Raw genomic sequence first — 27,237 nt, forward strand, 5'->3', positions numbered from 1 at the left:
CCAGAAAGGAGTGGCAGATTATATTTAATGTACTAAATTGGAAAAAAATGCAGCAAGAATTCTTTATCCAGCAAGACTGTCATTCAAAATAAGAGGAGGGATTAAAAGTTTCCCAGACAAAAATTAAAGGAGTTTGTGACCACTAAACCAGCCCTGCAAGAATATATAAGGGGGACTCTCTCAGGGGAGAAAAGACATACATACATACATACAAAAGCAACAAAGACTAGAAAGGACCAGAGAACACCACCAGAAACTCCAACTCTACAAGCAACATAATGGCAATAAATTCATATCTTTCAGTACTCACTCTAAAGGTCGATGGACTAAATAATACAATCAAAAGACATGGAGTAACAGAATGGGTAAGGAGAAAAGATCCACCTATATGCTGTTTACAAGATACCCACTTTGGACCTAAAGACACTTTCAGATTGAAAGTAAGGAGATGGAGAACCATCTATCATGCTAATTGTCGACAAAAGAAAGCCGGAATAGCCATACTTATGTCAGACAATCTAGAATTTAAAATAAAGACTGTAACAAGAGATAAAGAAGGGCATTATATAATAATTATGGGGTCTATCCACCAAGAAGACCTAACAATTGTAAACATTTATGCTCCAAATGTGAAGCACCCAAATATATAAATCAATTAATCACAAACATAAAGAAACTCATTGATAATAACCATAATAGTGGGAGACTTCAACACCCCACTCACAGCAATGGACAGATCATCTAATCAGAAAATCAACAAGGAAACAATGGCTTTGAGTGACACATGGGACCAGATGGACTTAACAGATATATTCAGAACACTTCATCCTAAAGTAGCAGAATATACATTCTTTTCCAGTGCACATGGCATGTTCTCCAGAATAGACCACATACTGGGACACAAAACAGCCCTCAACAAGGACAAAAAGATCGAGATCATACCATGCATATTTTCAGACCACAATGCTATGAAGCTGGAAATTAACCACAAGAAAAAATTTGGAAAGACAAAAAATACTTGGAAACTAAAGCACATCCTAGTAAAGAATGAATAGGCTAACCAAGAATTAAAGAGGAAATTAAAAAGTGCATGGAAGCCAAGGAAAATGATAACACCACAGCCCAAAACCTCTGGGACACAGCCAACATGTCATAAGAGGGAAGTGTACAACCATTCAGGCCTTCCTAAGTAAGGAAGAATGGTCTCAGATACACAACGTAACCTTACACCTTGAAGAGCTGGAAAAAGAACAGCAAATAAAACCCAAAACACAGCACAAGACAGGAAATAATAAAGATTAGAGTAGAAATCAAAGCTATCAAAATAAAAAAACAAACAAACACAGAACAGATTAAACCAGAAGCTGGTTCTTTGAAAGAATTAACAAAAGTGATAAGAAAAAGGAAGGACCCAAATAAAATCAAGAATGAAACAGAAGAGATCACAACTAACACAGCAGAAATACAAACAATAATAAGAAAATATTACCAGCAATTATACGCAAATAAAATGGGCAATTTGGAAGAAATGGACAAATTCCTAGAAACATAGACACTACCAAAACGGAAACAGGAAGAAATGGAAAATTTGAACAGACCATACCAGTAAAGGAACAGAATTAGTAATCAAAAAGCTCCCCAAAAAAACAAGACTCCAGGGTCAGATGGTTTTCCAGGGGAATTCTACCAAACATTAAGGAAGAGTTAACACCTATTCTCTTGAAAGAGCTGTTCCAAAAAATAGAAATGGAAGTAAAACCTCCAAACTCTTTCTATGAAGCCAGCATTACTTTGATTCCAAAACCAGACAGAGACCCCACTAAAAAGCAGAACAATAGACCAATTTCCCTGATGAACATGGATGCAAAAATCCTGAACAAGATATTAGCCAACTGGATCCAACAACACATTAAAAAAATTATTCACCACGACCAAGGGGGATTTGTACCTGGGATGCAGGGCTAGTTCAATATCTGCAAAACAATCAATATAATTGATCACATCAGTATAAGAGAGGACAAGAACCATATGATCCTCTCAATAGGTGCAGAGACAAGCATTTGACAAAATACAGCATCCTTCCTTGATAAAAAAACCTCAAGAAAGTAGGGATAAAAGGATCATACCTCGAGATCATAAAGGCTATATATGAAAGACCCAATGCTAATATCATCCTCAATGGGGAAACACTGAGAGCTTTCCCCCTAAGGTCAGGAACAAAACAGGGGTGTCCACTCTCGCCACTGTTGTTCAACACAGTATTGGAAGTCTTAGCCTCAGCAATCAGACAATACAAAGAAATAAAAGGCATCCAAGTCAGCAGGGGGAGGTCAAACTTTCACCCTTCGCAGATGACATGATACTCTATATGGAAAACGCAAAAGATTCCACCTAAAAACTGCTAGAACTGATCGGTGAAAGCAGCAAAGTTGCAGGATATAAAATCAATGCACAGGTTGCATTCGTATACACCAATAATAAAGCAACAGAAAGAGAAATCAAGGAATTGGTCGCACTTACAACTGCACCAAAACCCATAAAATACCTAGGAATAAATCTAACCAAAGAAGTGAAAAATTTATACACTGAAAACTATAGAAAGCTTATGAAAGAAATTGAAGACACAAAAAAATGGAAAAAGATTCCATGCTCCTAGAGAGGAAGAACAAATATTGTTAAACTGTCGATACTACCCAAAGCAATCTACATATTGAATGTAATCCCTATCAAAATAATACCAGCATTCTTCACAGAGCTAGAACAAACAACCCTAAAATGTGTATGGAACCAGAAAAGACCCTGAATCGTCAAAGCAATCTTGAAAAAGAAAACCAAAGCAGGAGGCATCACAATCCCGGACTTCAAACTGGGTTACAAAGCTGTAATCACCAAGACAGTACATACTGGCACAAAGACACTCAGATCAATGGAACAGAATAGAGAACCCAGAAATGGACCCATAAATGTATGGCCAACTAATCTTTGACAAAGCAGGAAAGAATATCCAATGGAATAAAGACAGTCTCTTCAGCAAGTGGTACTGGGAAAACTCGACAGCGACATGCAGAAGAATGAACCTGGACCACTTTCTTACACCATACACAAAAACAAACTCAAAATGGATGAAAGACCTAAATGTAAGACAAGAAGCCATCAAAATCCTCGAAGAGAAAGCAGGCAAAAACCTCTTTGATCTTGGCTGCAGCAACTTCTTACTCAAACGTCTCCGGAAGCAAGGGAAACAAAAGCAAAATTGAACTATTGGGACCTCATCAAAATAAAAAGCTTCTGCACAGCGAAGGAAACAATCAGCAAAACTAAAAGGCAACCGACAGAATGGGAGAAGATATTTACAAATGACATATCAGATAAAGGGTTAGTATCCAAAATCTACAAAGAACTTATCAAACTCAACACCCAAGGGACACGTGCACTCCAATGTTTATAGCAACACTATCAACAATAGCCAAAGTATGGAAAGAGCCCAAATGTCCATCAATGGATGAATGGATAAAGAAGATGTGGTGTGTGTGTATATATATATATATATATATATATATATATATATACACACACACACACACACACACACACACACACACACACACACACACATACATGCAATGGAGGATTACTCGGCAATCAAAAAGAATGAAATCTTGCCATTTGCAACTACATGGATGGAACTGGAGGGTATTAAGCTAAGTGAAATTAGTCAGAGAAAGACAAATATCATATGGCTTCACTCATATGAGGAATTTAAGAGACAAAAACAGATGAACATAAGGGAAGGGAGACAAAAATAATATAAAAACAGGGAGGCAGACAAAAACATAAGAGACTCTTAGGGGCACTTGGGTGGCTCAGTCGGTTAAGCATCTGACTTCGGCTCAGGTCATGATCTTGCAGTTTGTGGGTTCGAGCCCTGCGTCAGGCTCTGTGCTAACAGTTCAGAGCCTGGAGCCTGTTTCGGATTCTGTGTCTCCTCCTCTCTCTGCCCCTTTCCTGCTCATGCTCTGTCTCTCTCTGTCTCTCAATAATAAATAAATGTTAAAAAAAGACTTTTAAATTGGAGAACAAACAGAAGGTTACTGCAGGGGTTGTGGGAGGGGGGACGGGCTGAAAGAGTTGGGGGTGTTGGGGGCCTATTCCTGAAATCATTGTTGCACTGTATGCTGGCTAACTTGGTGTAAATTGGGGGGGGGAATTAAAAAAAGAATATATTAGGAAAAAAATCTAATGTAGTTAGAAAGAGATAAAGTACTCTGGGTAAAAATAAAAAGGGAAAACAAAATACACACCCCATTTCATTGTTCCGATTCCGGAGGTTGGCCCAGGAAAGGATTCAGCACTAGCAGTCAGCAAACTAACAGAAGCAATGGGGAGGGTCATTTACCAAAAAGTCTACAGGAACCAGAAAGGAGGCAATTTACATTGTTTTCATGAAAACTTTCTTTATGAGGGAAATGTATTTGGTTTTCTCCTATCTCAAAAGTTACTGATATGAAAAAGGACACTACAAGGCTATAGGCAACATCATTCATACCAGGTGGGCCTCCTCTTTATTGTATCCCCAACCAGCAGTAATAATCAAAATATTAAACTACTGGTACAGCAATAGGCAAGTGCTAAATCCAAATGGACACCATGTACAAACCATTGTAAAGCTTTATAGGTGCACAATAGCTGCTTATCAGCTCATTTTCCACTTCTTAAATTAAGCATAATATCTACCTGGGCCTGTTATCAGACCTCCTAATTCCTAACTGACTTTTAAGCAGTTTGCATGGTCAATATATATGCTAACCAGTACAGTAGCCACTAGCCTCAGGTAGCTACAGAACATGTGAAATGTGGTCAATCTGCATTGAGGTATGTCATAAGTAGAAAATATACACTAAATTCTGATGACTTAGTAAGAAAAAAGAATGTAAAATATCTTAATATTTTACATTGATTACATGTTAAAATGATACTATTTTGGATACACTCATTCCACGTGTTTCTCTTAATTTTTAAATGCAACTATTATAGAATTTAAGATTACATATGTGATTTGCATTATATCTCTATTGCATAGTACTGGTCTAGATCTCCTGAAATCCCCAAATTGAAATATTTTTGTTCTATATTTAACACTCTTGGGGGTCTTCAAGAAAATGAGTTAATCTAACAAACTAATTGGTGTTAATATGTCACTCTCCTCAAACAAGCAGAGTTGGAAGGGAACTTTAGGTTAATTTCATTTCATTTTTATAGCCAGGAAACCGAGCTATAAATGTGTAATACTTATAGAGGATAAATGTATAACAAACACATCAAGGATAAGATTAACACAGCCTCCTAACTCCCAGCCAGTCCTTTTCCCAATTTTACTATTTTATCACTGCATTTGCCCTTACGCTGCAGACAATACATTAACTCAAAGCAGTGATCCTTACCAGAGCAGATATTTCAGGCACGTAGAGGAATAAATACAGGGACAGAGAGTCATTTCAAGTCAGATGGTTGGCTGTTTATTCTCAGGTATGACCCTAGTTGTTTTCATCATCTTTTTAAAATGTGATTCAAAGGATCCTGTTGCTAAGCTTCTCCCTTCAAAAGCATACATCATCATTTACAGATTAAAATTCAGAGCTTCTTAGCCCTCTTACATCATGTCATAAAAATGCAATTCCAAATGGCATTCCAAGAATTATGTCTCTATTGTTAACTAGATTTGAATGCCTAGAAAACTGCTGATCTTAGGTCTCTAGTTTTTGACTCATAACAGTATCCCACTAAAAAAATAAAATAAAATTCTTAAATTCCCTCAAGAATTCTATTAACCTGCGATATAGCTTTTCAGACCCTGACATATCATCACTTCTGTGATGTTTTCTGTATAGGAGACATCATTACATTCTGGGCTAGACTCAGTTACTAAGACTGAGACTTGCAACTAATATTCTTTAAGTAAGTTAATGGAATTTCTCCCTTGATTTCACTAGGGAGAAAAAGGGTAACAACTGCTGTTATTGTGCTCATATGATCAAGGCCACTTATAAATTAATAACCTGGACCTTTTGTTCCAGGGGTGGATTTGACTTGTGGCAGTTGGCATTGTATTGAGAAATGTCCTTGCACTGCTCCTGTGAGAAGAAAAGTGGTCCATAATGTGAAAATTACTTATCTAATGTTGGCAAATTAAAAATGAGCAATCTGAGGAAACAGAGCTAATTTCAACCTGAGAATTTATTTAAAAAAAAATCTCAAACCACCCAGCCACTACGCAACAAACAACTCAACAGTAACACTGAGGGTTTGCAACTAGATATTTATATTATGGGCACTTCTAAACATGAGTTGAGTTTAATGACACTGCTCATATTCTCAAATATGTCAATTTTAGAAAGAATCATGCCTTTTTTTAACATGCCAAGAAAAATCACAAAGTCAGAAAAAGATGCAGCATGTCTCAAGAATGTCCTAGATTTTCTAGATTTAAAATATTCTGTTCCAAGCTTCTTATATGTCTTGTTATAATGGACATTTGTTGTTTCTAAAATGGAATTTCCTAGCCATGTGGCTGGTGTGGGTCCTAACGGTCTTAAGCCATAAGTATATGCTACTCTAGGTTGCAATTGAGGAGAGAAAACTTACTGAATTCTAGCTCATTAAGCCAAGGGGACATTATTTTGCATTTGGCTTCAGCCATCAGGGAAGTGGAATTTTTTATTTGCTAGATTAGAACCTGAAAACACACACCTGGAAGTATCCACTTTCTAAACATGAAGGGATTGCTGAGTCCAACGCCCATGTTCAAAGATTTAACTAAGACACAAAGCATATACAACTGGCTGCACCTATTATACTAGGGATGGCAAACTCAAAGGCATTCAGGGGCTGGGCCAACACATAATGTGGAAACCTACCGGATGTGATATAATAGGGAGTAGTGGAGAAGAGACTGCTGATCCTCTCTGAGTGCATATAAATTAGAACGAAAACAAATATAGCACTGTGCTGGTCAAACAAAACTGCTGACATTAGGTCTGTTGGCTACATTAAATTCATTGGCATTGTATTGGCCACCAAGTTTCCACCTGGCTCTAAAATGAACCTCAGAAACCTCTATTAACCTGGCCCTAAATAATTCCTCTTCTGTAAATCTCATACAGCCCAGTCATGTTTTTAAACAGTTTGGGCTGCTACACAGTCTCCCTTTCCCTACTTAGGCTTAAGGATGAATTATTTGAGCTGTTGAAAACATCTTGTTACATGAAATACTGGGAGTAAACAGTACCTACACTTTCTAATTGCCATTGTTTTTAAAGCTAAAGAAACAAAGCCAAATGTATGGGGCTAACTACCAAGCTATCAAGTTTTTATATCTAATACAAATCATCCATCTGTCCCATATCTTGAAAAATTTCCAAATGCACCAGCAGCATGGAAATCAATTTAGACATTTTGAAGTGAAATGGGAACTGAATAAAGTAGAAATAAGTTAATTTATAAAGAAGCGAGGCTATTTCTGATATTTATTTTTTGAAATTGGAAAATGATGATGAGTTTCTTAACAGAGACTTGTTAGGTCTAACCACTCTTTCAAAAGTAAGTTTAGGTTCCAAGTGAACTCTTCTGAAAAATTAACAGTCATGGCTTGGAGGTACAAATCCAATCAAATACAAACAACCTCTCTTCCCCCTGTCAACAGAGAGACAGGCACAGATGTAGTCAATTATAGCCCATTCTGAGTGTAGTTCACTGCTTTAAGTAAAAGAGAATCTTTTTCTTATAGGCTAAAGCTAGTAAGATAAATGGAAGTCTCTTTGTTCTCTGTAGACTTTTTATAGACTTTGAAACAAAACAACAACAAAAAACTCACACTCTGAACCTACTTATTTACTATAACTTCTAATAACTTACTGTCAGTCAGACTTTGAAGGCACAGAAAGAGCTATGAATTTGGCCTACAATGAAGACTGTTGGTACTCAAAGCAACTTGGGATATAAACAACTGAAATGCGTAAAGGGAGGAACAACTCCCAGTGTAATCACCAAAAGCTTAACATTCTAACAAAATAAAGGCATTTTTCCTTATCAAGTGTAAAAATTGTAAGAATTTCCTACGGTCTGAAACCACAGGGAGGTCCCTATTACAGGAGTAGGTGAAAGAGCTAATTTTTGCCTGTTATTCTTACTGGCGACAGGATGCAGATGGGATTAAAGCTCCCCTTCCTGTCACTGCCCACTTGAGATTCACACTGAATTGCAGACACTGTTCTTACCTGCCTATCAGATTTGTTTGCAGGGCAGCTACTAAGCTGTCTCAGAGAACTACTTTCTTTGATGTTATCTTTTATATATAATAATAAAATTCCATGCATTCATTCAACAAATATACATTGAACCTATGTTCCAGAAGCCTGAGGATAGAGAAGTGAACAAAATATACAAAATGATCAATAAAAAACTCTCATACCCTCTATTCAGGGAATGAGATTAGATTCATTCAGGGAATGAAGCAGTCTGCTAAGAAAATGTTGCTTATGAAGCAGAATGCTTAATGCTATGCAAAATATCTCCACGAACACACACACAACACAAATTCTGGTGGCTGAAACAATAGCAAAGTGGACCCCACAAGATATATTACCACAAGTTAGTGAAAACTAATAATTCACTTTTTAAAAAGAATTAATTTTATAAACACCTTTTTGGATAGCATCTACTCTTCTACTTTCCTGATAGACATAGGTTAAGGCAACTTGAGAGACAATCCAATATGCCTGACATATTAGCATATGAATATGATTTTGATGAGCCAGAGATTGTGTAATACAATTTTCAGGTTCCATGAGGTGATAATGTAATGAAAGCAAGACTGATCCCCACAAAGCTTGGTCTAAATTCCATGTTAGGAAATGAAAATGCTGGTTCTTGCTAGGTTACATTTTCTGAAAAGGGGCACCACAGTAGGTTCAAAAGTATAGAGTGCAGGGGCGCCTGAGTGGCTCAGTTGGTTGAGTGTCTGACTTTGACTCAGGTCATGATCTCGCAGTTGGTGGGTTTGAGTCCCACGTCAGGCTCTGTGCTGATAGCTCAGAGCCTGAAGCCTGCTTTGGATTCTGTGTCTCCCTCTCTCTGCCCTTCCCCTACTCACACTCTGTCTCTCAAAAGTGAATAAATGTTAAAAAATCTTTAAAAAAAAGTATGGAGTGCTTCTAGCAGTGACAACTTTTCAATGATCTTGCAGCTACCCCCACCTCCTGTGGACAAGCTCTCAGCCTTTAAAGTCAAGGGCTCAAAGTAAGGTGTTGAGTGCTAGACACAGGGGAGTGAGGGTGTTGGGAAATTCAGTTAGTATGCGTGAAAATAAAAGGGCCCATAGCTGAAAGCCACTCAAAGTGTGAAGAATTATGATTGCTTTCTGAGAAACTCCCATTTCTCAAGAATGAACAAACCTGGGGAAAGATGAGCTCCTTAGTTTTTTGTTTTGTTTTGTTTTTTACAAAATATTTTCCAAGTCTTTTGCTGGTGAGGCTTCTACAGTTTTTGCTAATAAACTTTTATCTTTACTAAAAGAATGACTTTTCTTCATCTGCCCACAGCAAGAACTTGCTTGGCCATAAAGAATGCTAGTACATGGATCTGCACTGGATAAAATGCCACATCTTATAACAGAAATTTTATAACTCAGGGAGATACTTTTTTAAGCTTCCATGAAATCCTATCCAATTCAATATGCAAGCATACAGCAAAGATTAGAAATGAACTTGAGGTCTCTGTACTCCCAAGAACTCACCATCTTGAACAGGGGGAGGTGTTATGGAATCTACCATAGATACAAAGACATACTGAAAAACTTTAACATAAAACCAACTGTGGCAAGGACTGTAACAGATTAAACCCAATTAATTAGTTTAGAATTGACTTTTTTAAAAAAATAAATGTTTATTTATTTTGAGAGAGAGCGAGCAGGGGAAGGGCAGAGAGAAGAGAGACAGAGAGAGAGAATCCCAAGCAGGCTCTGCACTATCAGCACATAGGCTGACCCGGGGTCTTGATCTCATGAACTGTTTGATCTTGAACTGAGGGAAAAGCAAGAGTCAGATGCTTAACTGACTGAGCCACCCAGGCACCCCGAGTAGTCTTTTCATAGGAGGTATTTGAGCTGCATCTTGAAAGCTGAACAGGACTTTCAGGAATGAAGATGAGGGGAGGGGCATTTGGGGCAGAAGAAAGTAGATGAACAAAGGCACAAAGTACACTTGGAGAGAGTAGGCAGAAATGTGACTAACACATAAGGAGGCTGTTGTGGAAAGAAACCAGTGTGGTAGAAAGACAGAAGGAACCCAAATCCTCTGAGATTAAGGATTAGGACTTTACTCATAAGATAAATTTTGGGGGGAGTCTTAGGAGAACCTCAAGGGCAGCTGCTAAACAGAGGAATGCCACTGTCTGGGTTAAGCCTTAGAAAACTAGTTGTCAGGCTCTGTGCTGACAGCTCAGAGCCTGGAGCCTGCTTCAGATTCTGTTCCCCCTCTCTTTGCCCCTCACTCTCTCATGCTCTCTTTCTCTCTCAAAAATAAATAAACATTAAAAAAATTAAAAAAGAAAAACTAACTGTCACAAGAGAACTAAAGAGACACAGGAGGCTACCACCACATTCAGGTGAGAGATGAAAAACCCAGGACTTGAGCAGAGGAAGTATAAGAGCAATTGCCTATGGTAAGGAAGAGACAGAAGTGAAACACTAGAGTGGCTGAGCACTGATTAGATACTAGCTCCTGATTAGATACTGGGGGGCTGCAGGGGCCAGGAGGAGGGTGCTCAAATGAGTCTAAGTTTCAAGCTTTAGGAAGAAACAGGATGATAAGATGAGAATGAAGGAGATGAAGGATAGAAAGTAACACAGACTATAACAGATACTTCATGTCACCCTATAGCTCATTTCCTCCACTGTATTTTTATTTTTTATTTTTTTGACTCAAACTCTGCTGGAAGAGATATAGACACATAGAAAGCAGCTGCCCCATTCTGGCATTGTTTTTTCTCACAGCAGGCACACATTATCCCAACCAGACAGGCTGTTTGCTTTTAAGCACATAAACTAACAGTTATTTTTTGATGTTTGTTTGATGCTTAAATAGAATCCTGAGCATGAGGGGCCACCATGATCTAGACCATGCCAAGAGCTCCCAAGTTAGAGGCAGGGTCAAGGTATACTTCCCATAGTTGCAGTAGCCAAAAAAAAAAGTCTCATGGAAAAAAATCATAAAATAACTTAGGTATAGGCATTTATTACATTTAGGTTCAACATACCTCAAATTCCAGATAGTGATCTTTCAGTCTGTATTCATCTATCTCCTTGGCTTTAACTTTCTTATCCGGGGGATATGAGCGGTGTTCAGCCAGCTCAGTGGTAATCTGCTTCAGTTTGCTTTCATGAGATTTCAGCTGTTCCTCCTGCAGGATTTTATTAAGCTATTTAGCATCAGAAAATAATTCATAGAGTACTTTTCAATAAAAAAATCATAGAGTGCTTTTAAAAATCCCTTATGATGAATGACTTTAATTCATCAAAACAGTCCAATGTGCCTCTGCTGCCACATCTTACCAACTTTCTCATGCTAGTATTCACGTATACCTTTACAAACTGACAACAGGCCCCTTGTTATAAAACCAAATACTTTCAGAGCCCCTTATCAAATATACCGGTCATGAAGTTGAGAACAGGCTTCCTAACAGATAATCCAAAAGGCAAAGTACCAGTTAAGCACTTAGAGTCCCAGATAATTTGGCTTTTCTATTTCCTGTCCAATCAGTAATGCTGCTAATTTCCCCGTCTGTCACAATGAATGAAAAGTCTCTCTGCTTAGTTTTTCTTTTTCCTTTTTGAGACGAGCAATGTCACCAAGAAATAATTCTCTGAAAGCTATCTGAAGATATTCTAAAAAATGCATACGCCTATGCTTTTTCCCTCCAAAGTAGTAGAGGTTCTAACTTCTTTCAAAATCTTATTGATCCAAAGTAGTAATTCAAATAAATGTTCCTATAGAGAAATTATTGCCTGAACAGCATCACTATAGGCACCATGCACCAATGCAACATGGTTGATCCTATGCCAAAGAATTTACATACTAGGGGCAACATTTTTATCACCTCATAATAATGAAAGACACCACCAAACCCTCTGGCAACATTTTAAAAATGAAACAAAAACATTGGAATTTTCTTGCATTCCTAAAGTTATATGACTGCTTTGTTTACTATTCTGCATTCACATATATATTATCCAAATTCTTGATTATAAATTTCACATGTACAATAAGAAATAAATGAATAAAGTAAATGAAAAGGAAATGATTAAACTAGGCGATAAATACAATTTGTATAATAACACCATAATTTCTTTTTCTTTTCTTTTCTTTTATTTTTAAGAGCAGACAAAAGGAATTTCCCTCCTTCGTGAAGTTCTTACTTTAGGACTTATCAATTTGTACTCTTCATAAAAGGCATGGCAATGAGAAAAAAAATGAGTTGTTTCCTCCTGCTTCCAGAATTCATGTCACCCTAGATGATCACGAGAAGAGTTAAACGTAAAAAATTAACATGTACAACACATCATCACAATTCCCAGTTGAATTCTTTCCATATGACATTTTTGTAAATTAAAATTACTAAACCCAAGATCAGTAAGTAGTTGCCAGGTGATGAAGAATTTAAACCTTAAAGTAACTATATAATTAATCTGGCAACTTAACCTTGCAATTCAAACCTAGTTGGATAATTCAGAGGTGAAAAATCCCAACAATTTTAATTTATGATGTAGGAGTACATTGACAAACAGTAAAACCTTGGTTTGAGAGCATAATTTGTTCCAGAAACATGCTTGTAATCCAAAGCATTTGTATATCAAAGTGAATTTCCCCGTAAGAAATAATGGAAACTCAGAGATTCGTGTATTATGCTGACTGATTTGTGGATAATGACTCATACCTGTAGCCCAGGAATAAATCCCAGTTGATCGTGGTGGATAATTCTTTTTATGTACTGTATAGGATTTGTATTGCTAGCATCTTGTTGAGAATTTCATCAGGGATGTTGATCTATAATTTTCCTTTTTAGTGGGGGTCTCTGGTTTTGGAATCAAGGTAATCCTGGCCTCACTGAATGAGTTTGGAAGTTTTCCTTCCATTTCTTTCTTTTTTTTCTTTCTTTCTTTTTTTCATCTGTAATAGTCATTTTTTTTTAATTTAAATTTTGGTAAACATAACAGCACAATATTGGTTTCACGAGTAGAATTCAGTGATTCATCACTTATATACAACACCCAGTGCTCATCACATCAAGTCACCTCTTTAATGCCCATCACCCATCTAGCCCATCTCCCACCCACCTCCTCCCATCAACACTCAGTTTGTTCTCTAGTATTACGAATCTTTTGTGGTTTGTTTCCTTTTCTTCTCTTCCCACCCTTCCTTACCATATGCTCATCTGTTTTGTTTCTTAAATCCACATGGGTGAAATCATATGGTATTTGTCTTTCTCTGACTGACATATTTCATTTAGCATAATATTTTCTATCTCTGCCCACATTGTTGAAAATGGCAAGATTTCATTCTTTTTGATGGTTGAGTAATATTCCATTTTATATAATATACATTATTTTATGTTTTAAAATTTTATATATTAAATATATATTATATTTATACTTTTATATATTATATATTATTTTATATATATATCACATCTTCTTTATCTATTCATCAATTAATGGACATTTAGGCTCTCTCCACAGTTTGGCTATTGTTGATAATGCTGCTGTAAACACTGAGGTGCATGTACCCCTTTGAATCTGTTATTTTGTATCCTTTGGGTAAATACCTAGTAGTAAAATTCCTGGATCAGAGGGTAGTCCTATTTTTAGTTTTTTGAGAAACCTCCACATACTGTTCTCCAGCATGGCTGCACTAGTTTACATTCCCACCAACAGTGCAAGAGGGCTCCCCTTCCTCCACATCCTTACCAACACCTGTTGTTTCTTGTGTTGTTAGTGTTAGCCATTTTGAAAGGTGTGAGGTGACATCTCATCATGGTTTTGATTTGTATTTCCCTGATGATGTGAGATGTTGATTATCTTTTCATGTGTCTTTTTAGCCATCTGGATATCTTCTTTGAAAAAGTGTCTATTCATGGCTGCTGCCCATTTCTTAGTGCTGCCCATTTCTTAAGTTGTTTGGTTTTTGGGTGTTGAGTTTGGTAAGTTCCTTATAGATTTTGGATACTAACCCTTTATCTTATGTCATTTACAAATATCTTCTCCCATTCTGTTGGCTTTTGTTGACTGTTTCCTACCCTGTACAGAAGGTTTAATCTTGATGAAATCCCAGTAGTTCATGTTTGCTTTTGTTTATTCATGGCGAGTCATTATTTTAATGTTCTTTAAATGCACTGTTGAATTTGATTTGCTAGTACCTTGTTGAGAATTTTTGCATCCAGATTCATCAGGGATATTAGTCTCTAACTCTCCTTTTGAGTGGGGTCTTTGTCTGGTTTTGGAATCAAGGTAATGGTGGCTTCCTAGAGTGAGTTTGCTTTACTTCCATTTCTGTTTTTTGGAACAGTTTGAGAAGAATAGGTATCAACTCTACTAATTCCCCTGGGAAGCCATCTGGCCCAGGACTCTTGTTTGTTGGGAGACTATTGATAACTGTTTCAATTTCTTTGCTGGTTATGGGTCTGTTCAAGTTTTCTATTTCTTCCTGTTTCCGTTTTGGTGGTTTACGAGTTTCTAGGAATTTGTCCATTTTTTCCAGGTTGCCCAGTTCATTGGCATATAATTTTTCATAGTATTCTCTTATAATTGTTTGTATTTCTATGGTGTCAGTTGTGATGTCCTCTTTCATTTGTGATTTTATCTATTTGGGTCCTTTCTCTTTTCTTTTTGATAAGTCTGGCTAAGGGTGTATCAATTTTGTTTATTCTTTCAAAGAAGCAGCTCTTACTTTCATTGATCTGGTCTACTTTCTTTTTTGTTGTTTCTATATAATTTATCTGTGCTGGCTTTAGGTTTCATTTGCTACTTATTTTCTAGCCCCTTTAGGTGTAAGATTAGGTTGTATATTTGGAACTTTTCTTGCTTCTTGAGATAGGCCTGAATTGCAATCTACTTTACTCTTAGGACTGCCTTTGCTGCATCCCAAAGGGTTTGGACTGTCATGTTTTCATTTTCATTTGCTTCTATGTATTTTTTAATTTCCTCTTTAATTTCTGGTTAACCCATTCATCTTTAGTAGGAAGTTCTTTAACCTCCATGTATTTGAGGGCTTTCCAAAATTTTTCTTGTGGTTGACTTAAAGTTTCACAGCTTTTGGTCTGAAAATATTCACAGTATGATCTCAATCTTGTACCAGTTGAGGCCTGATTTGTGACCCAGTATGTGATCTATTCTGGAGATTGTTCCATGGGTACTTTAAAAGAATGTATATTCTCCTGCTTTAGTGTGAAATGCTTTGAATATATAACAGTATGTTTCCTTTATATGGTATTATAATAAACATTCTATAAAACTGTTAGCTTAAATCTTAGATAAGAATAAGGTCTGTTTTGAGAACAGCATTTATTATTGCTCAAAAATACTTCAAAAATGTTGCAGATTTTAAGATATTTGGCTTGGTATACAATAAATAACTGTGAATAATGTTTTAAAAAGAGAGAGTAAATTTTAAAAAAATTTCTCTTTTAAAAAGAGAAAGTAAATTTTCTCTACCTGCTAACTTACTGGACCTTTTGATTGAGAATGTTATTCAAGTTTTCTAAAATGACAACTTTGAGTATACCTTAAACATCTCTAAAACATGTACTTACTTAAAAAACAGTACTGTCATGACATGCATTTATGCTACTGTCCAGATTTAGATAAAAGTAAATGAGAAACGAAAAGGCCTTGAACATTATTAATCCTTTACCATGTGAAAAGTAAAAATATTAGCAGAATATTCACTAAGTATAATGAAAATATTATCTGGTTTCTATGCCACACTATTAGTTATACCAACTAATGTGGGATTTATTTGATGAATTGCATTAAGCTCTCAGAACATTTGCTGCAACTCAGGTAGAAAGAAGCAAGGACATCACATACTATGTTATTCTGTAGTCAAGTAAGATATTGCAACTAATAAATGTCAATATTCACATCTGAAATCACCTAGACATTATTGTTAGAGTAAGACATATTTGGAAGAGTTTCTGTATAGAAGGTTTTTTTAGACTGATGGGTAAACTCAGTTTTCTTTGGTTCAACAACGCCTCATCTCCACTGCATAAAGCCTGGTCTCCAGTTCCACTATCCAATGCCTGCCTTACATTAAGTTGTATTTTGTTAGCACTGCATAAAGCAATTATGTTATGAAAGACCTCTAGGTTACTATGTTCAAATTAACAGCTGGTTTCATTAATGTTCCTAGAGCAACAGAACCCTCTCCAATAATTTTCAGGTTGATAAATTTGATTTTCCAAGTATTTTCCAAAACAGGGCAGTGCATGAGTCCAAAAATTTGTTCAAAAATGCCCAAACAAGTGTTCCCCTGGTGGGAAGTTCCAGCAATTCCAACCATAACTAGACCACAGGGAGCAGAAGCACATTTTCAATCTATGGGAATCTAGTGGGACTGAGAAAAAGACATTCTTCTTTCACTAGTGACAGCAGATTAAGGCTCATACTTTTTGCTCCACTCAGAGTAGTCTATCACATTTTGTTCAGAGGTACTGTAAGAAAATGTAAGCTTCACATCATGCCACAAGTGTGGTGGGCCCCTATTCATCTTGAGGTGGTCCCAGAAAAGGATTCTGAGAATTAAAAAGTTCAAAGAACAAGTGACAGGATTCTGCTAATTGACAAAAATTGACTTTTTCAGTTTTTTAATCTTCTTTTTCCTGCCATCAAAAGAGTCTAATGTCCTCTGTCTTAATTAGCTCTGGTATTTCCTTCAACTTGTAATTGTTTTTTCCAATAATCCTTTGTATGCTGAATAAGATTATGTTTTTCAGTAGCTGGAGGTATAATTACCCTGTGTTGTGTTTTTCAGTAGCTGGAGGTATAATTACCCAGTGTTGCCAGGTACTTAAATATGACTTCTAAATGGACTTTCTTATGCCTCAAAAGTTCTTTTACACTTTGTATACTGATTTGCACAAATGGCATCTTGGCGGTCCTCAGGCCACACCAGGCGATTGGTGATGGTGTCGCATAGGGCCATGATACTGTCACTGTCCAGAGGTTGAGCAGGGTATGACAGCCTTCCATTCTGGGTAGCGGAGCCCAACATCTCAACCCTCCAAAATGAAGGGAGAGGATGACGCAGTAATGTCATCCCTTTAGGCCCACTTGGGTCGGTACCTTGGCCCATAATTTCAAAATATAAAAATTTTATATCGAGGGGGAATAATTTTTTTTTATTAAATTTTTTTTTTCAACGTTTATTTATTTTTGGGACAGAGAGAGACAGAGCATGAACGGGGGAGGGGCAGAGAGAGAGGGAGACACAGAATCGGAAACAGGCTCCAGGCTCTGAGCCATCAGCCCAGAACCTGACGCGGGGCTCGAACTCACAGACCGCGAGATCGTGACCTGGTTGAAGTCGGACGCTTAACCGACTGCGCCACCCAGGCGCCCCACGAGGGGGAATAATTAAAAAGACTACCAGAAAGTGAATAATTATGGACAACAAATTAAGATTATGTAATATCATTGTACATTAAAAAATGATAATCAGAAATTATGAGTCAAATGTAATATCTTAGGGATTTGTTATAATGTACACCTTAAAAGCCAACCAAGGAAAACTAAAATACAAGTCTAAAGCCATCAAAGTAAAAAGAACAATAAAAAGTTTTTAAAAAGCAAGGTACATCAGTGGAAAAAAAACAAGAAGGGTGGCAGGAACAAGTGTAGTAGATGAAAGATGAGATTCATTTTTAAATAGCAACTAAAACAAAATAAAAAACCTAACAAAATGCCAGAAAATTAGAGGAGAAGAAAACAAAGAAATCTGCTTTGAGATTTTACCCAAACTTGTCACTTGTACACTCATAATACTGAAAGTAAATGAAAACAATGCTTCCATAGCTTTTATTGACAACTTCTCATTCATCTTTTTGTTTCATTCTCCAAAAACACTGCAGACTGTGTTATGGACTTGAATGCTTGTGTCCCTTCAAAATTCCTATGTTGAAACCTAGTGTGGCTATCTTTGTAGATGGAGCTTCTAGGAAGTAACTGAGGGCAAATGAGGTCCTAAAGATAGGGCCCTGACCTGATAGGATTAGTGTTCTTAGAAGAAGAGACATCACAGAGCACATTCTCTCTCTGGGCACAAACTCTGAAAAAGACCATGTGAGAATGTAGAAGAAAGAGGGCCATCTGCAACCCAAACGGAGAGCCCACACCAGCCCCCAATGCTGCTGCCACCTTGATCTAGGGCTTCTGGTCTCCAGAACTGTGAGAAAAACGTTTCTGTCATTTAAGCCAACCAGTCCATGGTATTTTTTATAGCAGCCAGAACTAAGAAGAATGTATCAATAGCTTTTTCCTTTCAAAGTAATTTCTTTTGTGTATTTACTGAAACATGTAAATTATTTAATAGAATGTTTGACAAAAGATATTGGGTGATCAGACCGCTTCAAAAAATAAAAACATGATGCATTTTTTCTTTGTTTAATAAAATGTTTCAGATATACAAAAAGTCATATTGAATGATATGTAAAAAATGCTCATTTATCTAACAGCTGGTTTAAGAAAAAAATAAGAAATCATTTGAAACTCCCTGCATTTATTTATCTACTCATCTCATCTTTTTCTGTGCTACTCCTATACAAATAGAAGGCTCCATAGAAATAGTATGTTCTACAGGTTTTTATAGTTTGTAAGGCTTCCTTTATGATTGTCTTTTCATTCAACAGGTTTTTTAAGATTTATTCACATATGTGCTCTAGTTCCTCAAAGTATACTGTTCCATTGTAGGACATTCTACAATTTCATTGAAGGATGCTTAGGTTGTTTTCAGATTTCTTGAGGCTATTATAAATGATACTACATTGAACATGCTGCCTAGTGAATATGGGAAAGAATTGTCCTACAGTACAATCACCAAGAGGTAGATTTTTGGGGTTTAGAATATGCACATCTTTAAGGTGACATTAACTTGTTTTTTAAAGTGTTTCTACCAGTTTACATTCTCATAGTAGGCTTGAAATTCACATTGTTCTATACCCTTGCCAAAATTTGATATTTACTCAAAACCAGTGTTATTCCAGGTATCACAATGTCTTCCACTTGTGCACTACTATAGCACTTCAAAACGTCTATGCTATATACTTATTACAAAATATACTGACTTCTGTGTAAATTTTATCTTCTTTACTGATTATAAGCTCTTTGAAGGCAGAAAGGGTCATTTTTCCCCCTTTCCTCAAATCTTCCAGTGTTTAGTACTAAGCAGAGAAAACAGTATATGGCATAATTTTTGTATAGTACTGGAATAATTCTGATAGATTCTTTAAGTTCTCATTAGCTAAGAGCCAAGACCATCATCTTAGCTATTTTTATAATGTCCACGTACCTAATACAGTACTTGATATATAGGTTCTTCAGTCAAGAGTAGCTGATTAAATGATTTAAAAAAAGTGGGGGAGACATAGAGGGGAGGACTCAAGAGTGTTTCCTTCGTGCTGTTCTAAAGCTGATAGATGATTTAGAAAGTAATGACATTTCTAGGAATCTTCTAAGAAATTTACAGGTCAAATTGCTAAATACTGCAGCCTTATCAAACCCAAGATGTATGGAATTTAGAATAAAGAACATCTGCCTTGAGTCAGTTTGAGGTATTATTGAAGGCACTATCAGAAAGATTTTATCATTTCATGTTTAAAAGATTTAAAGACTTTAAACAGCGTAGTGAGCTGCTGCATAACTTCAAAATGATTTAACTGTTGATTACTTAAAATATGTTAAGTAGAGACCTTTAAGAAATGAATACAAAACAGTGTAGTTACCATTTAAGGTGATGCCAAGGAGTTTAGACCACACCTTGTTGGCTAAAGTGAGTCAATTAACATTAAATGACCGTAATTACATGAGTCATATTTTAGCTGCAACTGTGAAGGATGGATTGGAGAAAAGCAAGATTGGAAGAAGAGCAATATTAAGTGGTTATGTGAATAGTTTGCAAGAATTTTCCAAAGTGGAGTGTGTGCAACCCAGGCAAGATCATCCACTGGAAAGAATTTTAAAAATCAGCATTGGGATATAATTCACATACCACACAATTCACCCATTTAAAGTGTATAATTTAATGTTTTTTAGTATAGTCATGGGGTGGTGCAACCATCACTACAATTTAATTTTATGACATTTTAGTTCCCCTAAAAGTGTCTTTTTGGAATGGAATCAACAATATGTTTCTTCTGTGACTGGTTTCATTGTTTTTTTTTTTTTTTTTTTTTTTTTTTACAACTGAATACTATCCCATTGTATGGATATATCACATTTTATTTATCTATTCATTAGCTGACAGCCATTTACACCTTTGGCTGTTATGAATAATGCAGCAATGGACATTTGTTTGAAAGGTTTTATGGGGTGTATGTTTTCATTTAACCCTATGTTTAATCATTTGATAAACCATCAAACTGTTTCCCCAAGTACCTGCATTCATAGTATATTCGTATCAGCAACATATCAAAGTTGCAATTTCTCCATATCTTCACCATAATATTAGTTTCCTTAAAAGATTTTTTTTTGAATTATGGCAGCCCTAATGAGTGTAAAATGATACCTACTGGTTGGTTTGTATTTTCCTAATGACTAATGATGTTCAGCAGTTTTTCATGTTGTATTGATAATAGAACATGTAGTATATTTTATAAAAATATATACATATATTGGAGGATATCTGCTCAAATATTTAGTATTAATAAAGTGAATGATCAAAAAAGTTCAGAGACCAGTGATCTAAGTGAAAGATGACAAACGCCAGAATTAATGGATGTGGGTAGGGTATGAAAATAACTGGATTTGTGACTAAAGTATGAAATGGAGTGGGATAGGAAGGATGTGGTTCTGGCCAGTATGGGACACAATTACAAGGATGACTTCCTCCTCTGAAATCCCACTGCCCCTAATGCCTGTTGGTGGAGGTCACTGAGAGAATGCAACCCTGCCTAACAGGCAAGCTGGACGTGGGCAGCTGGAGGCTCCTCACCTCCTTCCCATTCATGGAATGTGCATTTCACTTATTTCCCTGATCTATAAGCTGCCCCAAGGACATGGTCTTCAAATAGTAATGTGTTTTTGAGACCATCCGAATGGTATACATGATTGAGCTCAATTAAGGCTCTATATAGATTATGATACCAACAGATGTGTGCAAAGATCTACTCATCTTGTGCCACCCAACACAGGTTTCTTAAGTAAGTTCTCTTGCTTATTAAAACTACTACCTACCAATGTGAAGAGGTCTACTTTTTTCCTCAGTCTCTCCTTGCCCTCTGTGTTCAGAAGCCAGTTTACGAATGAACTCTGCCGCACTCATCTGGCCCTGGGCATTACTGCCCTAATGGTCAAACCACAGGGTAAAATGAGGGGTGAGAAACAAGAACAGGGCTTTCCTTTGTTTCCAAGGCCTGGCCCTCAACAGTTAACATTCAGTGATCAAACTAATCACTGATTATTGACTCAAATAATCATTGATTCAGATCTTTATAGGAGAATGGCTGAAATTCTAAGAAGAAAGCAGAACTAGATATCAGGAAATGGTAATTTCATGAGGTATCGGTGAGACAGAGCAGGAATTGGACTCAGGTTTCCTAACCTGACTGAGAAATCTAGCATTCCTTATCTTCTTCATAAGGAGAAAACAAAAAAGTTAAAACTCTATGTCTCTTGAGTAGCACATCTTGCAGGAATGTGAGGGAGGATGCTTACTGAAAGGAACATATTTACTACCATGACTGGTGAAGACCAGACCAAACCAGTCTGCACCAAGATGGACCCCAGTGCTGAACTTTCACTGACTTCTTCTCTCATTATAATACTAAAAGTCATATCCAGGGGTGGAGATTTAACATGTTAATTAGACATGCGATGTATGAAGACACATGGCATTTTAGACTCCTGCCTCTATGCTTTGACATTACCCTTTCCCCACCCAAGTTTCTGATAAAAACTCTCCCTGACCTTGCCTTGGGGTGGGGGGTCAGCCTGAGGACACTTCTTTGTGCTGCTTCCCTATGCTTAAGCATAAGCTCCAATAAAGCCTTGCTGGAAATTCCCATTTAGCCTCTTGTCAATTTCTATTGCTGAGCAAGCCCAAGGGCCCAGTTCAGTTTCACACATCTCCAGCTAAGTAGTGAAGGGGAGGGGAGGGATTGTAGGGAGTACAGTGCAGTGCCTCTAAGTATGATCTTCACTGTTCACAGGCTGGACACCTGCTGTGTCTTAAAACATTCATGTGCCTGGGACCCTGACCCAGACCTTACCAGCCTGGGGTAGGGGTGCTGGGATATGTGCACTTTCAACAAGTCCCCAGATCATTATTGTGCATATTAAAGCCAGAAAATGACTACTTTGATGAGTATAAAAGGAGGTCCTGAACAGATCCTGAAGAGGGCTGACCATGAAATCCTAAGTTTAGAGTACTAGTTATACCAGAAGGAGAAATGAAACTTAAAATATTCAAACTTGTTCCTCTGCCTCCAAAAGAAGAAAAATATGCTTTGGCAACACTGCCATGAAAACAACTAAAGAAGATAACTCCTACACAGCAGAGTTGTGCAGAGAACCACACTGTACTGATAATGATCAATTTTAATAATGAAGGCTAATATGGTTTGGATAGAAGACAAGAATAATTTATTTTTTTTTTCAACATTTATTTTTTTTGGGACAGAGAGAGACAGAGCATGAACAGGGGAGGGGCAGAGAGAGAGGGAGACACAGAATCGGAAACAGGCTCCAGGCTCTGAGCCATCAGCCCAGAGCCTGACGCGGGGCTCGAACTCACGGACCGCGAGATCATGACCTGGCTGAAGTCGGACGCTTAACCGACTGCGCCACCCAGGCGCCCCCAGACAAGAATAATTTAAATAAAAGCTTACAAATGACCAGGTGATGATGAACAGTGTGTCTCTAAAAGCACCAAACAATGTTTTAATTGAATGTTTAGTTTTTTCCTAACACTATTTAATTTTTTTTCCAGCAGGATACTCACATTGTTATACATGTATTTTGTAAACTAAAATTATCCAAGTGTTTCTGGCATTTAGGGCAGTCATAGCCAGGTTGTGGGTGTATGGAGAAAAAGGAAAGATAGCTGGGCTCAAGCAGTGGTTCTCAATAACAGTGAGTAGCAGTGGGGTAGGTTTTAACCCTACAGGACATTTGGCAATGTCTGGAGACATTTTTGGTTGTCACAACTAGGGGGATGATACTAGCATCTAGTGGGTATAGGCTAGGGATATTGCTAAACAAAAATTCAAAGGATGGTCCCCACAACAAAGAACTATCCAGGCTATAAAGGCAGTAGTGTTAAGGTTGGCAACACCAGGGCAAAATGCCAGGGCTAAACTTGAGGACTAGTCTACAAGATACTGGAAAGCTTGTGGGTGCACATATTCCAGGATTTACTGAAAGTGCACTAAGGCTCCTCCAAAGATATCCCACAAGAGTCTCTATTTGATGTGGAGGGTGTGAACTAACTTCTCTCCCTTTTTCTAAACTATTATTTATCGCATGCTTGATTTTACATATTTGGTTTTAAATTGTCCTATTACTCTCAAAGGCAAAACATCTTTTTCATTTTTAGTAAACAAACACAATGACCTGGACAAAAAACACAGAGCTAGTGAAAGAACCTTTAAAAAATCTTAAAAACATTCTGGAACATAGTCCTCATTTAGGCCCATAAAAGCTTGGTGATTTATTTGTGGAAAAGAAAACATCTTTTTTAACAAAGAAATTAGATTCCTGAAACGACCTGGTCATCTTATGTGACATAGGAGCACACTTCTTTTTGGTTATTGCCTTATTTAAAATCTTAACTCCATCATTTTGATCAATTACATAAACAGGGGTGGGTTTCTTGTTTTTGGTTCTCTGGATTTATGCTCAAAATAAGGAAAGATTAAGAATTTTATGCATTCTATTTTTAGAATGCCTCCAGTGTAAGGCATTTGTTTAAAATAAGAGATTTTATTTTGATAAAAGTGCTTGCTTGCTTAAACTGTTATCCTAAGGATGCTGGGGAACCAGTGTAGCATCCAAAATCTTACACATGACAAGACCTTTCATTATTTGGCCTCTGCCTACTTCTCCACAGAGGAATGTATCTTGCCTTTTCTCAGTATTTTGTGCTCAAGTCACAGTTGATAATTTATATGTTATGTATCTCAGTGCTTTCTCCTCTAAGCATTTTTGATCCTCTTCTGGGATTTTCTCTTCTGACACCACGCCTAACTGCTATTCATCCTTTAAGTTTAAAATTAGATACCACAATGCCTCTTCCACCTACAAGGCCAGAGGCTAAATGTCCCTTCTTATACTCCCACAGCACTCTGGACTTATACTTCCTGTACTCTAGTCAAACTCTATTACAATTACTTGCATATTTTGTATCCAGAGAGTGTCTGGGTTTCATTTGTCTTTCTGTCTCCAGAGCCTAAAATAGTCTCTGAGGTATAATAGGCACATAATACATATTTATTAAATACATATATCATTGATAATCCATGATATCAGGTATGTAGAGGAGCCAGTTCATATCAAGCCCTGGTTGATTAGAGCCAGATGAAACTATTTCTATTATTGCACCAATAAGAAATTCACAAGGACACCAAACTAGCTTCCAAAATCCTTAACTAGTCAGTGAGAATACAGGCAACACAGACAGGTTTAAAATTGGCAAAACTGGCCTGTACACAATGTCCTTAGAACAGAGTTTTAAGTAAGACAGGAATACAATAAAATATGATCTTTAGAGAGATCAATCTGACAACAGAAGAGAAACTTACGGGACTACATTTGGAACACAGTTCTACTATACATGATCTTGATTAGCTAGAAAAACCCACATGGCCCACTTAGCTCCTCCCTGAGAGTTAGGGAAGTCTCTGCCCCAATGTACTGTGAATAGTGGATCCCTGGGAATATTCTTATATACCCAGCATCAAATATAGCCTGGGATATGGGAAGAGCTCAGTAAAATGAAAAAACAAATACATGAATAAAAAGCTTGTTTTCAAGCCAGGATGTCTGGCAGTAGCTACTCATTTAAAAAATATGAGTCAGTACAAACAAAACCAAAAAACTAAGCCTGCCATTTGCAACATCCATGGTGTATAGAAGGTATAACGCTACATGAAATGAGTCAAGACAGAAAAAGACAAATACCACATACTTTCGCTTATATGTGGAATCTAAAAAACAAAACAAACGAATAAACAAATAAGCGAAAGCAGAGACAGACCCATAAATACAGAGAACTAATGGTTCCTAGAGGGCAAGGGGGTGGAGGATGGGCAAAATGGGTGAAGGAGAGTAGGAGGAATAGGCTTCTAGTTATAGAATGAGTAAGTTACAAGGGTGAAAAGTACAGCATAAGCATACAGTCAATGTTACTGTAATAATGTAAGGGTAATGCTCATGGTAGGCAGAGCTATGTTGTACATGTGAAATTAATGTAACATTGTGTGCCAACTATATTTCACTTAAAAAAATTAAAAACAAAAAAACTAGGCCTGTATGACTGAGTAATAAACTAATATAAATTTTAGAAACGTGTTCATAGTATGTGCCCTATGTGTCAGCCACGTGCCAGCTTCCAATATGAAGTGCAAAACCCAGTATACTGCATTTTGCTTTGTTTATGCAATAGATCTTCCAAGGCAAGGTCTTATCCTTGCTGCCAAAATATGGAATATTATTTAAATGAAAATGTTAGTAGGATTATTTTACAAAGTGCTTTTTTCCAAAGTCAAAGCACTATCAAAATGACTTACCTGAGACAATTTTGTTGTAGTAGCAGGCAGAAGTGGACGACTAAACTTCTTCTGAGATCCAATGGCTGCTGGAAATGGTGGTGCAGAAAATACAGCTGCAACACAATTAATTTTGTTTATCCATCCTTGCATTTCCTCTGCACTCCTATGAGAAACAGATAAATTTACATCAGGGTATTTCTCTATCTAAGTGTATCACACCTTGCCCATTTCTCATTATTGATTTAAAATGTTACATAAAGTCATTTATATTTCTTGGTAATTGATCCTTGATAAAATTTCACTGAGATAAACATTTTCAACAGCAATTACCATAGTAATAAAAGGCCCTGGAACCGATGATCATTACAATATAAGGCTGTGATTATTCCTCAAGGAAACAGAAGGGGAAAAAAGCAAAATCACTCGACAATAAATATTAAACCTCTACTTTGTTTGATACTAGACTCAGTCAAACATTAATTTAAAAATTAGCTCCTCTTTCTATCACATAATTCAATTTTAAAATCCAACTGAGGAACAAATTGATAGAATTTAAAAGGAATATAAAAGGAAACAACCACTTGGAAAGTAGCTTTGACAGTTTTCTTGAAAAGTTAACTATATAAATTTATCATAAAATCCAGCAGTTCTATTCCTAGGAATACACCCAAGAGAAATAAAAACATATAGGCACAGAAAGATCTACATGTGAATGTTCACAGCAGCACTATTTATTTATTTATTAAATATATGAAATTTATTGTCAAATTGGTTTCCATACAACACCCAGTGCTCATCCCAAAAGATGCCCTCTTTAATACCCATCACCCACATTCTCCTCCCTCCCACCCCCCATCAACCCTCAGTTTGTTCTCAGTTTTTAAGAGTCTCTTATGCTTTGGCTCTCTCCCACTCTAACCTCTCTCTCTCTCTTTTTTTCCCTTCCCCTCCCCCATGGGTTCCTGTTAAGTTTCTCAGGATCCACAGAAGAGTAAAAACATGTGGTATCTGTCTTTCTCTGTATGGCTTATTTCACTTAGCATAACACTCTCCAGTTCCGTCCACGTTGCTACAAAGGGCCATATTTCATTCTTTCTCATTGCCACATAGTACTCCATTGTGTATATAAACCACAGTTTCTTTATCCATTCATCAGTTGATGGACATTTAGGCTCTTTCCATAATTTGGCTATTGTTGAGAGTGACAGC

At 36.9% G+C, this 27,237-nt stretch overlaps 1 protein-coding gene and 1 pseudogene across 23 annotated transcripts in view; both read right to left on the reverse strand.

The window, feature by feature from the left end:
- The window catches only part of PSD3 (pleckstrin and Sec7 domain containing 3), a 785,560-nt gene that overhangs the window by 43,790 nt on the left and 714,533 nt on the right, over positions 1–27,237 (reverse strand). For 19 of the 23 annotated variants that reach the window (XM_045055432.1, XM_045055440.1, XM_023252529.2 and 16 more), the window contains 2 exons: positions 26,047–26,191; positions 11,311–11,454 (listed from right to left, as the gene is read on the reverse strand). In XM_045055432.1, the coding sequence (XP_044911367.1) occupies positions 11,311–11,454; positions 26,047–26,191 (289 nt within the window). The other 4 variants (XR_006596486.1, XR_006596485.1, XM_045055444.1 and 1 more) reach the window with 4 other exon arrangements.
- Positions 15,371–17,517, reverse strand: LOC102901850 (annotated as a pseudogene).

This window comes from Felis catus, chromosome B1 (genome assembly GCF_018350175.1).
Source record: "Felis catus isolate Fca126 chromosome B1, F.catus_Fca126_mat1.0, whole genome shotgun sequence".
Lineage (NCBI taxonomy): Eukaryota > Metazoa > Chordata > Mammalia > Carnivora > Felidae > Felis > Felis catus.